Source organism: Microtus ochrogaster, chromosome 4, assembly GCF_000317375.1.
Source record: "Microtus ochrogaster isolate Prairie Vole_2 chromosome 4, MicOch1.0, whole genome shotgun sequence".
Taxonomy (NCBI): Eukaryota; Metazoa; Chordata; class Mammalia; order Rodentia; family Cricetidae; genus Microtus; species Microtus ochrogaster.
In genome coordinates, this window is record NC_022011.1 from 45,142,536 (window position 1) to 45,155,520 (window position 12,985).

General features: G+C 56.0%; 1 protein-coding gene across 1 annotated transcript in view; it reads left to right on the forward strand.

The window, feature by feature from the left end:
* Nucleotides 1-12,985, forward strand: part of Fibcd1 (fibrinogen C domain containing 1) — a 33,313-nt gene that overhangs the window by 6,401 nt on the left and 13,927 nt on the right. Inside the window, exons 2-4 of the mRNA XM_005346094.2 lie at nucleotides 898-1,371; nucleotides 4,865-5,024; nucleotides 5,361-5,497. Of these exons, the coding sequence (XP_005346151.1) occupies nucleotides 898-1,371; nucleotides 4,865-5,024; nucleotides 5,361-5,497 (771 nt within the window). The remainder of the gene's footprint in view (nucleotides 1-897; nucleotides 1,372-4,864; nucleotides 5,025-5,360; nucleotides 5,498-12,985) is intronic.

The following is a 12,985-nucleotide window of genomic DNA, read 5'->3' on the forward strand; positions in this document are numbered from 1 at the left end:
GAGAGAGAGAGAGAGAGAGAGAGAGAGAGAGAGAGAGAGAGTGTTAAGGTGCCTAGCCACTCCACCCCCACCACCAAGAAAGCAGGAGCTCAGGGTCCAATCAGAATGCTGCTTCTAATTGGCTGTGTGACTCTGGGCAGGTACCTTGCCCTCTCTGGGGCTTCAGTTTTTCCCATGTATAAATGTTCAGGGGCTGTGAATGACTTGAGTGGGTCCCCAAAGCGTTTGTCGCCACACAGTGACAGTACCATTTTTTTAAAAATTTATTTTTATTTTTTGTGCACTGACATTTTGCCTGTATATACATCTGTGTAAGGGTCTCAGATCTTGGAGTTACAGACAGTTGTGAGCTGCCATGTGGGTGCTGGTCCTCTGGGAGAGTAGTCAGTGCTCTTAAATGCTGAGCCATCGCTCCAGACCTGATGGCACCATTTCACTCCGGCTTTGACTTCAGTTCTTAAGCCACTGTTAGGACAGCATGGCCCACCAGCCCTATTTTTACAGCCACCGCTCTGCCAGTTTGTTCCCTGTGACTCCGACTCAGGGTTGCCTGGTATGGGAGGCTCAGTCTGTGTGTTGTGTTAGCACTAACTTCACCAGAGTGGCTTCTGAGCAACTCTGCCTGGCTGTCCTGCCTTTGTCCTGCCAGGGCCCTTTTCCAGGACGAGAACAAGGTAGGAGGGATGGCTCCATGCAGCTGTGAGGAACCAGTGCTCTCCCCTGCTGCTCCCTGCCCCGGCCTCTCTGCTCTCACAGCTTTCTTCTGGGGTCTGCTCCCTCCCAGACTCCTGAGCCTCATTGAGCAGAGTCACAGGCATAGGCTGGCCCCTAACACTTGTGTTCCTTTCTCCTGTCCGTCTGTCTGTCTGTGTCCGTGTGTCTGTTGCTGACGAACAGAGACCAAGCTGCAGCTACCTGCTGTGCACAGTGCTCCTGTCCCTTGCAGTGCTGCTGGCCGTGGCTGTCACCGGGGCGGTTCTCTTCCTGAACCATGCCCATGCACCAGGCACGGCCCCGCCACCCATCGTCAGCACAGGGTCTGCTGGGGCCAACAGTGCCCTCGTCACCGTGGAGAGGGCTGACAGCTCCCACCTCAGCCTCCTCATCGACCCTCGCTGCCCTGATCTCACCGACAGCTTCGCCCGTCTGGAGAGTGTGCAGACTTCTGTGCTGCGGGCACTGAGTGAGCACCAGGCACAGCCGAGGCTGGATGGTGCCCCCGAGCTGCTGGACACGCTGGCTGACCAGCTGCCCCGGCTGCTGGCCCGAGCCTCTGAGCTGCAAGCTGAATGTGCTGGGCTGCGCAAGGGACACAGCCTGCTGGGCCAGGGCCTCAGCACCCTGCAGAGTGAGCAGGGTCGCCTCATCCAGGTAAGGGTGGGAACTACCTATACCTTCTGGTGGAAGGTGTCTCGATTTGAGGGGCGGGGTCGCTAGCCCATGTGCCCAGTGCCTAATGTTTGCTGCCTTGGTTGTCTCAGTTCTTTCCGGTGGTGGAGGGTTGTGTTCTCACATCCATGGTCAGTATCCCAATCCAGCTTCCCTCCCCCCACACTTTCCTGGTGTTCCTGTAGCCTTGTAGACCCGGGGCTAGAGGGGCTCCCGGGCCCACTGAGAGGCTGTGCATTGCAAGAAAGGCCCACATTGCCTCTCTGACCCCTCACCCCATCCCCACCGCACATATCTGCAAACTGAGGGATAAAGGAGTGAGGCTTGCTCCGGGTCTATCCTGTGACAGCTCCATGTCCTGCCAGGGAGCTGCACCCTCCCCGCCCTTGTCACTGCTTTCCAGGGAGACAGGGCTTGGGCTCCCAACTCCTCACCCCCCACCACTGCCCGAGGCCGGGTACCCAGCCAGGTTCCTGCAAAGATCATATGGAGTTGGGGGACGGGTTTTGGTCTGGGCTCTGCCAGCAGGCCCTCAGCACCGGCTAGATCTCCTTGGAGGAGGAGGGACACAGGACGCCTCGCTTGCCTCTGCTGATTTCCAGAACAAATCATTTGAGGCTTGGAAAGTGGTGCCCGTGTGTCCTGGGTGCCGGTGTGCCGTGGATGCCCTCCCAGCCTCCAGCTCCGGGCCCCTGCACCCTCACTCAGCCTCCAGGCTGGAGTCAACCCCAGGTCACTAGCATCACAGCTGTTTCTGTGCTCCTCTTGTTTGGACGTCCAAGGTGACCAGGCATCTGGTCACTGCATAGCTCGTGAGCAGTTGCCCTCTTCCCTCCCCTTGAGGGCTGCAGCTGGAGAAATTATAGCCCTTGTCACTCTGTCTGGGTGACTGACGGGGTGATGGGTCCCTGGGTCGGGGGACATACAGTCAGCTTCCTGCTGCTCCCCCCCCCCAGCCCATCAGCAGAAGAGGAGATTTCCCGGATCTGGGTGACAGGAACTCCACACTGCCTTCCCCAGACTCAGCCCTGGTGAGCTCAGGCTGGCTATAGACAGCCCTCTGAGCTGGAATGTCCCCCCTGAAATGCATGGACAGTGGCCCAGTCTTCAGTGCCATAACTCGCCTGGTACAGGACCATCCAAGGCGTCTTTCATCCTGGATCATTCAGAAAGCCACATGTGTCCCGTGACCACGTCTTGCAGCTCCTTCCTGCAACCCTTGGTTCTGTCCCCACAGCCACAATTGCCAGAGTCTGTTGCTCACCTTCCCAGCTAAGGGTAGCAGTTCTACCTGTTGACTTGAGACTACAGTGTGGGGTCCATCTTAGCTGCAGGTGATCTTGGGTGGGTCGCATCTCCTCTCCAGGCGGGTTCTTCCCACCTGTAAAACGAGGTCCCAGGCTGGTGTTTTGGTTCAGCGGACCTCTGGTATGTAGAGACACCCACCATCAGCGTCAGCTCCGTCTGACTGTTCATAGGGAGCCTCCATTGAAGACGCTTTGTGAGTGCAAACTATGGTTCACTCCCCGAGGATCAGGTGCCTTTGTCACCCCACTCTGCAGAGGGGCAGACTGAGGCTCAGTGGTGCAGGGCCTGGCGGAAGCTTGCTCACTGTTGAACCTCGCTGGAAGCAGCTGCCCTGATTTCACGGCTTCTGGTCGCCGCCAGCTCCTCTCGTGATGGTTTGCGCGGCTCAGCGAGCAGGGACTGACTCCCTATTAATTCGGAGCAGGTTTATATGTTTCAGTGGTAATCATTTGCTAGTTTAAACCGAGGTCTTCTCTGCCAGGGAGAGGGAGGGGCCGTGCCTGAACTGCTGAATGTCACAGCCGTGGTGACTCAGAGGATGGGCTGGGCAGTGAGATTTACTGAGGGGTCTTTGCCACCCCTCACCAAGCACTGCCTGTGTCCCTGCAGGGACTCCATGGAGCCTGACCATAGGTCACTGTGGTAAGGGCTGCTGGCTCCCCCTGCCTACTGCAATGCTCCTGGAGACCATTGAATCACCTGCTCAGCAGAGGGGAAACCGACAAGGCCTAAAGCTTCACAGGGCCCAGCTTTTGGACGAGCCAAGCATCATATTTTGTAAACTGCCGGCTGGGTGTATTTCTTTCTCTTTTTCTGATGGGCTATTATCTGGCGAGTGACAGGTTCGGTGAGCAAGACCTAGCTTACTTCGTGCTGCTGGCTGCCCGCTAGCTCCCCCTCCGCTGGGTCCCACAGCCTCCTGAAGCCCAGGATGAGGATGCAGGGGACCCCCACACCCGACTGGCAGCCCGCACAGTAAGAGGTTCCTGGGGAATCGATGCTGCTCTTTGCGCTCCAGCAGTGATGGAGGGGAAAACGGGAGGGGTTTGTGTGACCTCACATGCCTGCAGTGTTCAGAGAACAGGTGGTAGTGATGGTCCACCCCAGAAACACGGGCTCCTCATCCTGGTCTGCAAACAGGGCAGGGAGGGTGTCACACACCTGGTGGGGCACAGGACTGGAGCCACAGCCCACACCTGGGTTGGTAGCACAGTGGTAGCTCCCGCCTTTCCTGCTACCTGTCTGTCTTAAGGCATGGCATGAATCCTGATTTCCGGTGTCCTGGCGGAGTCTTTCTCTTTCTAGGCTTCAAATTCCCTCTGGGAATGTGGAGGTAGTGGTTTCAAGTCCTGGCTCTTTGGAGCACTAGGGGGCCCTGTGAGGTGGATGTCAGGCATCTATGGAGACTCATGCAGATAGGAGGTGGATAAGGAAACAGCGGGCATCCTTGTTAGGGGCCCAGTTTGAGCCCAGTGACTCGTGCCCAGGCTTTCCAAGACTCAGGCCCATTTTCTCAAGGGCAGGGGGCCACCCCTACCTTAGCCTCCTCATGGGGGGGGGTGGTTAGAAGAACAGTGGCTGGGTTGCATTGTAACCAGGAAGGTGAAGCGAGGACCCCACAGGGGCCCTGTGCCACGCTGGTGCTGTGTGTGTGGTCACAGGTCCCCACAGCAGCTAGGCTAGGGGGGTGACGATAACTCCTCTCCCTCCTAACAACCAAGGCTTGTTGGGGTGTGGGGTGTGGTTCAGTGGACGGTGCTTACCCGTGAAGCAGGAAGCCCCCGCAGGATTCCCAGCATATATTGAGTATGGCATCCCTCAGTCTCCACACTGGGGAGGTAGAGGCAGGAGCATCAGAGGTTAAAAGCCAGCCTGACCCCTGTGACATCCTGTCAGGGACAGAAGATAGCTGTCAGGTTCAGGAGGAGCTGGTCGGTGGGTGAGCTGGGCTGGTGTGTGGTGCTGCTCTGTCCCCATCGCTGGGCTGGATGCACAGAAGTGGCCGGGCTTCCAGCAGAGTCCTTGCCCTCCGAACCCATTACAGCTCTGCTGACCCATCAAACTGCCATGAACCTGACCCCGAAGCCAGGGCAAGCCAGGGGAAGGCCTTCGCTGGCAGGGGGCTCCCCACGTCTGTGTTTCCCCTAATGCCTTCTGTGTTCTGCAGCTTCTTTCCGAGAGCCAAGGCCACATGGCTCACCTGGTGAACTCTGTCAGTGATGTCCTGGAGGTTCTGCAGAGGGAGCGGGGACTGGGCCGGCCCCGTGTCAAGGCTGACCTTCAGAGGGCCCCTTCCAGAGGAGCCCGGCCCCGAGGCTGCGCTAACGGTGGGTGAAACATGCTTGCTGTTTCTGGGTGGCTCTGGGGCCCAGTCCCAGGGAAGAGAGTTGCAGTGAGGGTTGTCTAACATCCTCCACCACCTGCCCCTTGACTGATAGGAAGGACATGCTGCTGCTGCTGCTGCTGCTGCTGCTGCTGCTGCTGCTGCTGCAGAAAACAGACGTTCTCATGAGCCCATTTTCCACATAAGGAAAAGCAAGGCCCCAGGGGCCCAGCCAGATCTGAAAGCTTGTGCTCTTGACCTCAGGTGGACAGAGAGAACTGGGGACCTCTCTGGAGGGTAGGGATGACACCGTCACCCTGATGTGGCTCCCCTGTCACAGGCTCTCGGCCCCGGGACTGCCTGGATGTTCTCTTGAGTGGACAGCAGGACGATGGTGTCTACTCCGTCTTCCCCACTCACTACCCCGCTGGATTCCAGGTCTACTGTGATATGCGCACCGACGGCGGAGGCTGGACGGTGAGTCTGGCTTGTGCAGACATCGGTAGAGGCAGCCTGCTCAATGTGCTCTGCCTAAAACTCTGTCCACTCCCCATAAACACCAGGCGAGTCTGCTCCCAGGGAGCAGAAACAGGGTCAGAGGTGCCGCAGCTCCTGAGCACTGAGCACCCAGGCCTTGGTTCTCAGGGTGTTTGTGCTTCGGAGTGGGGTGAGGTCTAGGGATGGAGATGTCCAGGGCCCTGTCACTCACGTGGACTGGATAGCTCTGTTTTCTCTATTCAGGGTAGGTGCCCTTTTCCTCCTGTGTCTGCCTGATTGGATGGTGGGAGAATGGGAATCTTCCAGGCGGCAGGGGTGGTGCAGCCACAGGTACCCAGAGGTTCCTCTGAGATAGTGGGGCTCATGCATCCTGCAAGCCTGACCTGTTGTTTGCAGAGCACCGGGCAGGAAAAAGAGGCTTGGGCTCCCGGAAGGCTCTGATGTCTGCAGGAGCCATTGTAAGGGAAATAAGACAAAAAGGAGCAGGGTGTGGCTTTGTCTCACTAACTGGGCTGTTCTCACCGAGATCTGAATTTCACAGTGTTCGGGTGTTCTTCAGTACTACTCAAAGGACAATAAACCACAGGCAGCAGGCAGGGACCGTCCTGTGCACTGTGACCTGGTGTCCTGGTCTAGAGCTGAGGGGTGCTGCTGCTGCTGCAGGAAATGAGTTTGCAAGTCCTTTCCCACACTGCTGGGTTCCAACCCCCTCAAGAGCCAGCCTCCCAGCCGCCTTTGAGCCATTGACAGCTGTATGACAATTTAAAGATGCAAATCCCACAGCTTTAATCCCTGAACTTGGGAGGCAGAGGCACGTGGATCTCTGAGTTTGAGGTCAGCCTGGTCCACAGAGCGAGTTCAAGGACAGCTAGGGACAAAAACAAAACAAAAACAATAAACAAAATAGTTTCAACAAACCAGAGCTGTGTAAACCAAAAATAAATAAATAAAATACAAATCCCTTTTTCCTTGTGCCGAACGAAGTGTTGGGGTTGGCTAGGTTCCCTTGAACAGCGAATATCTACTGTGCATTGCAAACCTTGGCAGTAGAGAGATGGGAAAATCCCTGCCCCGTCCAGTCGAGGGGCTCAGCGTGTGTGTGGGTTCAGGCTGGAAGCTGCACAGGGCAGCCTGGGTTAGGCCCGTGAAGTACCTGGAGCGTGGGTGGGGCTTTTGAGTGCAGGCAGTGAAGACCAGGTGACATTCTCAGGGCACAGAGTCAGCTGGTGTGTTTGGCACAGAAGATGAGGCTGGGGGACACGGCAGGTCCTGGGAGAGAAGGGATGAAACTTCAGCAGTGGTCTGGCTGTTTGGGGCAGATCTGGGTCGCTCATCCTCAAGTGTCTGCAGACGTGTGTGGAGGCCCTCTCCTCAGGAGGCAGTGCGACCTATTAAGTAATGTTTGGTCTCCATCATCCATCTGCGGATCTGGCAATGATGCAGCTTTTGCTGTGTGGTCTTAAGTAAGTTACTTAAGTTCTATGAGTCCTGATTCTTCACAAGATTGTTATTTATTTTGTTTTTTCGAGACAAAGTTTCTCTATGTAGCTCTGGTTGTACTGGAACTTGCTTTATAGATTAGACTGGCCTCAAACTCACAGAGATCCGTCTGCTTCTACTTCCCAAGTGCTGGGATTAAAGGTGTGCACCACCGCCGACCAGCTTTGATTTTTATTTTAATTCTGTGCACTTGCGTGTATCCATGTAGGGCATGTATATGTGAGTATCAGAGCCCGTGAGAGAGCCCGTCAGATCTCCTGAGTTAGAGTTACAGACAGCTGTGAGCCACCTCAGTCCTCTGTAAGAGCTGTTCAGGTTCTTACCCACTGAGCCATGTCTCTGGCCACAGCATTAGAGTTTTGGAAGGCGAGCACCAGAAAGTGGCCAATAGGAGGACATGGAATGTGCTGGAGGGAGACAGGAGACACCAGGTCAGTCAGTGTCACTGGGCAGGGAACAGACAGACTTCCCTGCTGGACTGAGCTTGGCCTGATATGCGTTCCAGTGTCCCAGGCTACGACCACTGAGTGTTAGACACTGTGACTTCGAAGCTGCCCAGCCAGTCACTCAGAGTCACGCCCCCTCCCATGGCGGGGTCACATTTCCACGCTGGAAATCTGCATTTAACAGTTTTAATCAGATTCACCTGCACTCAAGCCAAACCTCCAAAGCTGAGGAGATACCAAGTCAGCGAAGTGTGAGCCCCATGAGCAGGATAGCCAGTGTCCATACCCAGCCCCATGGGAGAGCTGCGTCTGGCTGCTCAAGCCTGGAGCCGCAGCTCTGGGGAGGCTGATACAGGAGGCTCTGGAGCTTGCAGCTCAGCCAGTCTGGCTAATCCCCGAGCTCCAGGCTCAGGGAGACCCTGTCTCAAGAAAATAAGGTGGGAGCTATTGAAGAAGACACCCGAGGTCACGCGGAAGCCTCCACAGGCATGCAGTTTAGCCCGTGTGCGCACACACATGAACACACATGCACACAGGCATGCACGCACGCACACACACGAACACACACACACGCAGTTTTTGGTTGGTTTTTGTTTGCTTATTGTCAGCACAGCCCTGGCTGTCCTGGAACTCACTCTGTTGACCACGATGACCTTGAACTTGAGATCTGTCTGCCTCTGCCTTCCAAGTGCTGGGATTAAAGGTGTGCACTACCATGCCTGGCTCATGAAGGTTTTATGTTGCTTTGTTTTGTTTTAGGAAATTGCAAAGTCCACTTCTGTGCTTCTTGGGGGTAGTGAGGGTTCTGGTTCAGGATAACCTGGAAACCAGTCAGCATCTTTCTCATGGGCCTGACCCTAGGGATGCCACAGGCCACCACAGTAACCCAGATGTTTAATACCACTCCACCTCACGTCAGGCCTCACGTGGTTCAGGGAGATGCATTCCCAGCGGCTCCCAGTGGCCATCCAATCTCTCTCCATATGTCTGACCTTGGCCTCACATGGGCTGCTTCCATTGCTTACCCAAGACCCTTGGCACTGGCTGTTTCTGGTGTTTGAGGTCTAGGCTGATAGGGAAGTTTGAGGCTGAGATAAAACTACAAAGCAGAGGGGTGGGGAGTCTTTCAGGAGAGCGCTTGGGATTTGTAGGGCAAGGCAGCGTGAATCAGCTTTGAAAGGGTCAGTGTCCCCAGCAGAGGGGAGATGGAGATATGGGGGCGGGGGACAGAGTGAGCAAGGAAGGAGCGTGGCAGAGTCTGCAATTAGGAACCAGTCTGAGTGCAACCAAGGATCCCTGGAGACCCCGAAGATGGACATATCTCTAAACTTGTCTTCAGGCTCTGGGGGAGAGCTTTTAAATGTACCGGATCCGTGTCTGGGGTTAAAAGCTCTTTTGTTTTCCTAACTGCAAAGAGTCTGAGTTATGGCCTCCACCTCTGGGATCCCTAGGCAGGCAGAACAGTCAGAGGGCCCCTGCCAGGCCCAGAAATCAGAATTAAGGGTTAGGATGGGCTTGTGCCTGGCTGAGGCTCTGCCATGGCCGAGCGTCTCTCTTATACTCAGGCCGAATTGAATTCAATCTCCTGGGAAGTCAGTCAGGCTCTGGGCCTGGTAATTCCTTCGGCCTTGGCTTCAGGGACGATTAGCAGGGATGGGTGAGGAACAGTGCCTGGCTTAGACCTGAAGTCGCCATGCCTGAACGGGGCTTCTGCAGGAGAGGCCGGAGCGGACTGCAAAGTGCTTGTGTGGCCAGTAAACGTTCATATCCATTTGGCTTCCGTCAGAAGCAATCTTCCCCCAGATGCCTGCGGGCACCTGTCAGCATCACCGCCCTGCCACGCAGAATCTCCTGGACGCTCAGTTGTTGTTGGGGAGGGTGCTGGCCTCTCAGGTCATCCATCCTCATTAGGTTCCCCATCAAAACTGCCCAGCTTTGGGCCCCAGCACAGCATGGTCATCCCCAGCAGACTGGATGCTGTGCAGGGCCCCAAGACCCTTAGTAGATGCCTCTGTCACAGCCTGCCCTCTAGAGACTGGAGTAGAAAGGACAGGCTCAGTCCGAGAGGCTTATTGCCCTTTGAAGACCACTTCCTAGCTGGCTTTGCCCCCTATGCGTTTTCTACACCCAAAGGCCGGCAGGGTAGTCTGGAGATGGCAAGAGGTTTGCCTCTGCTACCCAGCCAGCCTGGCCAGGGAAAACCCAAGCCTCCTGAGGCAAGTCGGTGCAATTAATTGTTACTGAGCAATTAATTGAGCCCCAGCCACAGGGAGCCAGCTGGGAATGAGGCGGAGTAGCTCTCGGCTGGGAGGGCAGATGGACAAGGGAGCTGGCTTGTGTCAAAGCTGAGGGTCACTGGAGAGGCCCTGATCTTAGTCCAGAGACCTGGTGATGGGGCTCAGTGGGAGCCGCAAGTCTTATTCAGGGTCTAAGGCAGTTCAGATTGCTGGCATACCTGATAGACGAGGGTCTGCGTCAGGGCACAGGAGCAGTGGTACCTGTGGGTCCAAGGGGTTGGGCTCTTTCTGGAGAACTCAAGCAAGTTCTCAGTATCATGGGGTTTCCACAGGGAGGGGTGCCCCTGACAGGCAAGGTGCAGAGAGAATAGGGAAAAACTCTGAAGCATGAGTTCCATGGACCCCGAGTCCTTGCTTCTGGAAGTGGGGTGCCATGTGGGAACAGTGCCATTGGGACTCTGGGGTTGGAAAGACCTCAGAGCAGGTGGATAGACTATGCTTCAAGGTGACCTTTAGGCTCACGTGACCCCTGACTCAGCCTCTGTGAGCTGCCCCATGGTCACTGTGTGGGTAGGTGTGGGACGGAACATCGCGGACACGGCTGAACCTGACACCTGCCCCTACTCCAGAAGACGAGGAAGGGCAGCCATGGTCGTTCTTGTGACCCAGATGGGAGACCTTCCCCACTGGGCCAGACTAACCTTCACCATGTCCTCTGGGAGACCTCTGACCACCCTGGCTCATTTCCACACCCCTTCCCTGCGCCTGTCACAGGTTACTACCTCTGTCCTAGGTGGCAGGAATTGTGGTCTCTATGATCACCTGGGCTTGGCACAGCACCTACACTGTCCCCACACTGTAGCACGTCTTAGATGGAGACCTTCCCCTCCCTGGGCAGGGGAGAAGGACATCCTGCCATTGCCAAAGCCTTATCTTTGTGTACTCTTGGGTGGGTCCCACATCTCCAGCAAGGACTCAGGGTGTATGCACACCTCACCCCACCTAACTATTGCACAGGCATGCATGGGCACACACACACTCACACCCCACCTCACCCCACCTGACTGTTGCACAGGCACATGCAGGCACACACACACACCACCCCACCTGACTGTTGCACAGGCACACACACTCCCCATCCCACCCCACCTGGCTGGTGCACCCTGACCCCTCCTGCTCTGCAGCCTGCTCCACCAGGCATTTTCCCACTGAGTGAGTGGGGTCACGGGTTCAGATATGCCTTTAATTGGCTCCACACAAGAGGAAGCCCCCCTTCCCCACATCCTCTTCTCTCCTCCATAGGCTGTGGGGTAGGAGGAATGTCCTGCCCTCCCTGTAGAACTTCAAAGGATCCTGGCAGGCAGGCAGCGCAGAGAGAGATGAAAAGCTCCAGGGGACCCTGTGCTGGGGAGGCCAGGCTGCCAGACTAGCAGGGGAGACCAGGGCCAGCCCTCTCCCCTCAGGAGAGCCAGTGACCTGCTGTGGCATCAACGGGCCACAGAAATGTCCCCATGCAGCTTCCCAGAGCCCACCCACTTTCACAGTGACTGGAGAGACTGGTACCCACCCCTTCCTGTTCTCTTGATCTGGCAGAGGAGGCTTCCTCCACCCAGAGAAGGGCAAGTTCCCCAACTCTGGTGTCCATCGGGTAGTGCACGGTGTCCATGGGGAGCAACATGTAAACCGCTCAGCCCAGCACTTGACAAATGGCAGCTCGGAGCAGTGTTTTGCCAGAATTGGCAGGCAGTGGCTGCCAAGCCCGAGAAATGTGGCAGGGTGCCAAGTCCGGGGGTACCATTTCCAGTCACAAACAAGGAGTGGGCCGTTTCCTTCTGGACCCAGCAGCTGCTTTTGGAGGGGCAGCTGGTCAGACCTACTGTGTGCCATTAGCCTGGTTTGAGAGCAGTGATCAGACCTACTGTGTGCCATCAGTTGGTTTGGGGGCAGTGATCAGACCTACTGTGTGCCATTAGCCTGGTTTGAGGGTGGTGATCAGTCCTACTGTGTGTCATCAGTTGGTTTGGGGGTGGTGATCAGACCTACTGTGTGCCATTAACCTGATTTTGTGGTGGTGATCAGACCTACTATGTGCCATCAGCTGGTTTGGGGGCGGCTGTAAGACCTACTGTGTGCCATCAGCTGGTTTGGGGGCATCTGTAAGACCTACTGTGTGCTATCAGTTGGTTTGGGGCAGTTGTCAGACCTACTGTGTGCTATCAGCTCTTGCTGACTTATCTTCAGGAGCAAGGAAAGAGGTCAAGGAGGGGAAAACATGGCTTAGAAAGATTAGGTTTCAGAACTTATCCCAAGTCAGAAAGCCTCAGGAAGCGGGCAGAGCCTTCCGTGGAGGTAGGACACATTTAGGGATTCCTCCAAGTTCTTTGTTCTTGCAAAGTAAGAATTGAGCTTTTCCCTGGCTCCTCCTGCCTCTACTCCCAGAATCACCTACTGGGCAGGTCTGGGAGGCTGGCTGAGGCCCCTGCCTGTCCCCAGCCCCACAGAATAGGAAGATCAAAAGTGCCCCCTCCTGGAGACATTCTAAGGTTTAGGGGACCACCGCTGCCCCAGGATCATGGCCTGTGGGGGAGCACCCTTCCATCCTCTGGTTCTTCAAGCCACCCATTGTACTTCCCAGCACAGCTACCTCCCTGAGCACCCCGGTCTCCACAGAGGGGGTTCCCAAGTGCTTAGAGCATCCTTGAACGGTGCTCAATGCTGTACACTAGCACTGTGTGTTGTTTTGGTTTTGAGACAGGCTCTCATGTAACCCAGGCTGGCCTTAAAGTTAGTTGCTGTGTAGCCAAGGATGACCTTGAACTTCTGGTCTTCTTGCCTCCAGCTCCCAAGGGTTGGGGTTTCTGGGGCACTTCTCCCCACCCCCAGGTGCTGAGGATGGACCTGGACTTTGTTCACGCGTGCTAGGTGAGCGCTCTACCATCTGAGCTGCGTCCCTGGCTCTTGAACAAGCACTCTGATTCCTCCTATAAACTTTGGGGCATAGGGCTGTTAGACTCTCCATGTAATAGACGAGGAAACTGAGGCGCAGGCCCAAGAGGTTGAACGCAGCCATGCTGTGTCTGTGGGCCCGTTTGTGCCTGTCTCTGGGGAATGCCAGCTCTCTGGATGCTGTACTCCATGTCTGACAGCTCTCATCAGGCTCCATGGCAGCCATGATTCCGGGGGAGAAGCCGGAACTTGGGAAGTGATTGAGGTGAGGCTGTAGTACTGTGGCCCCTAGGTGCTACCCTGGAATGCTCCCTGGAGCTGAGAGATAGCTGGAATCC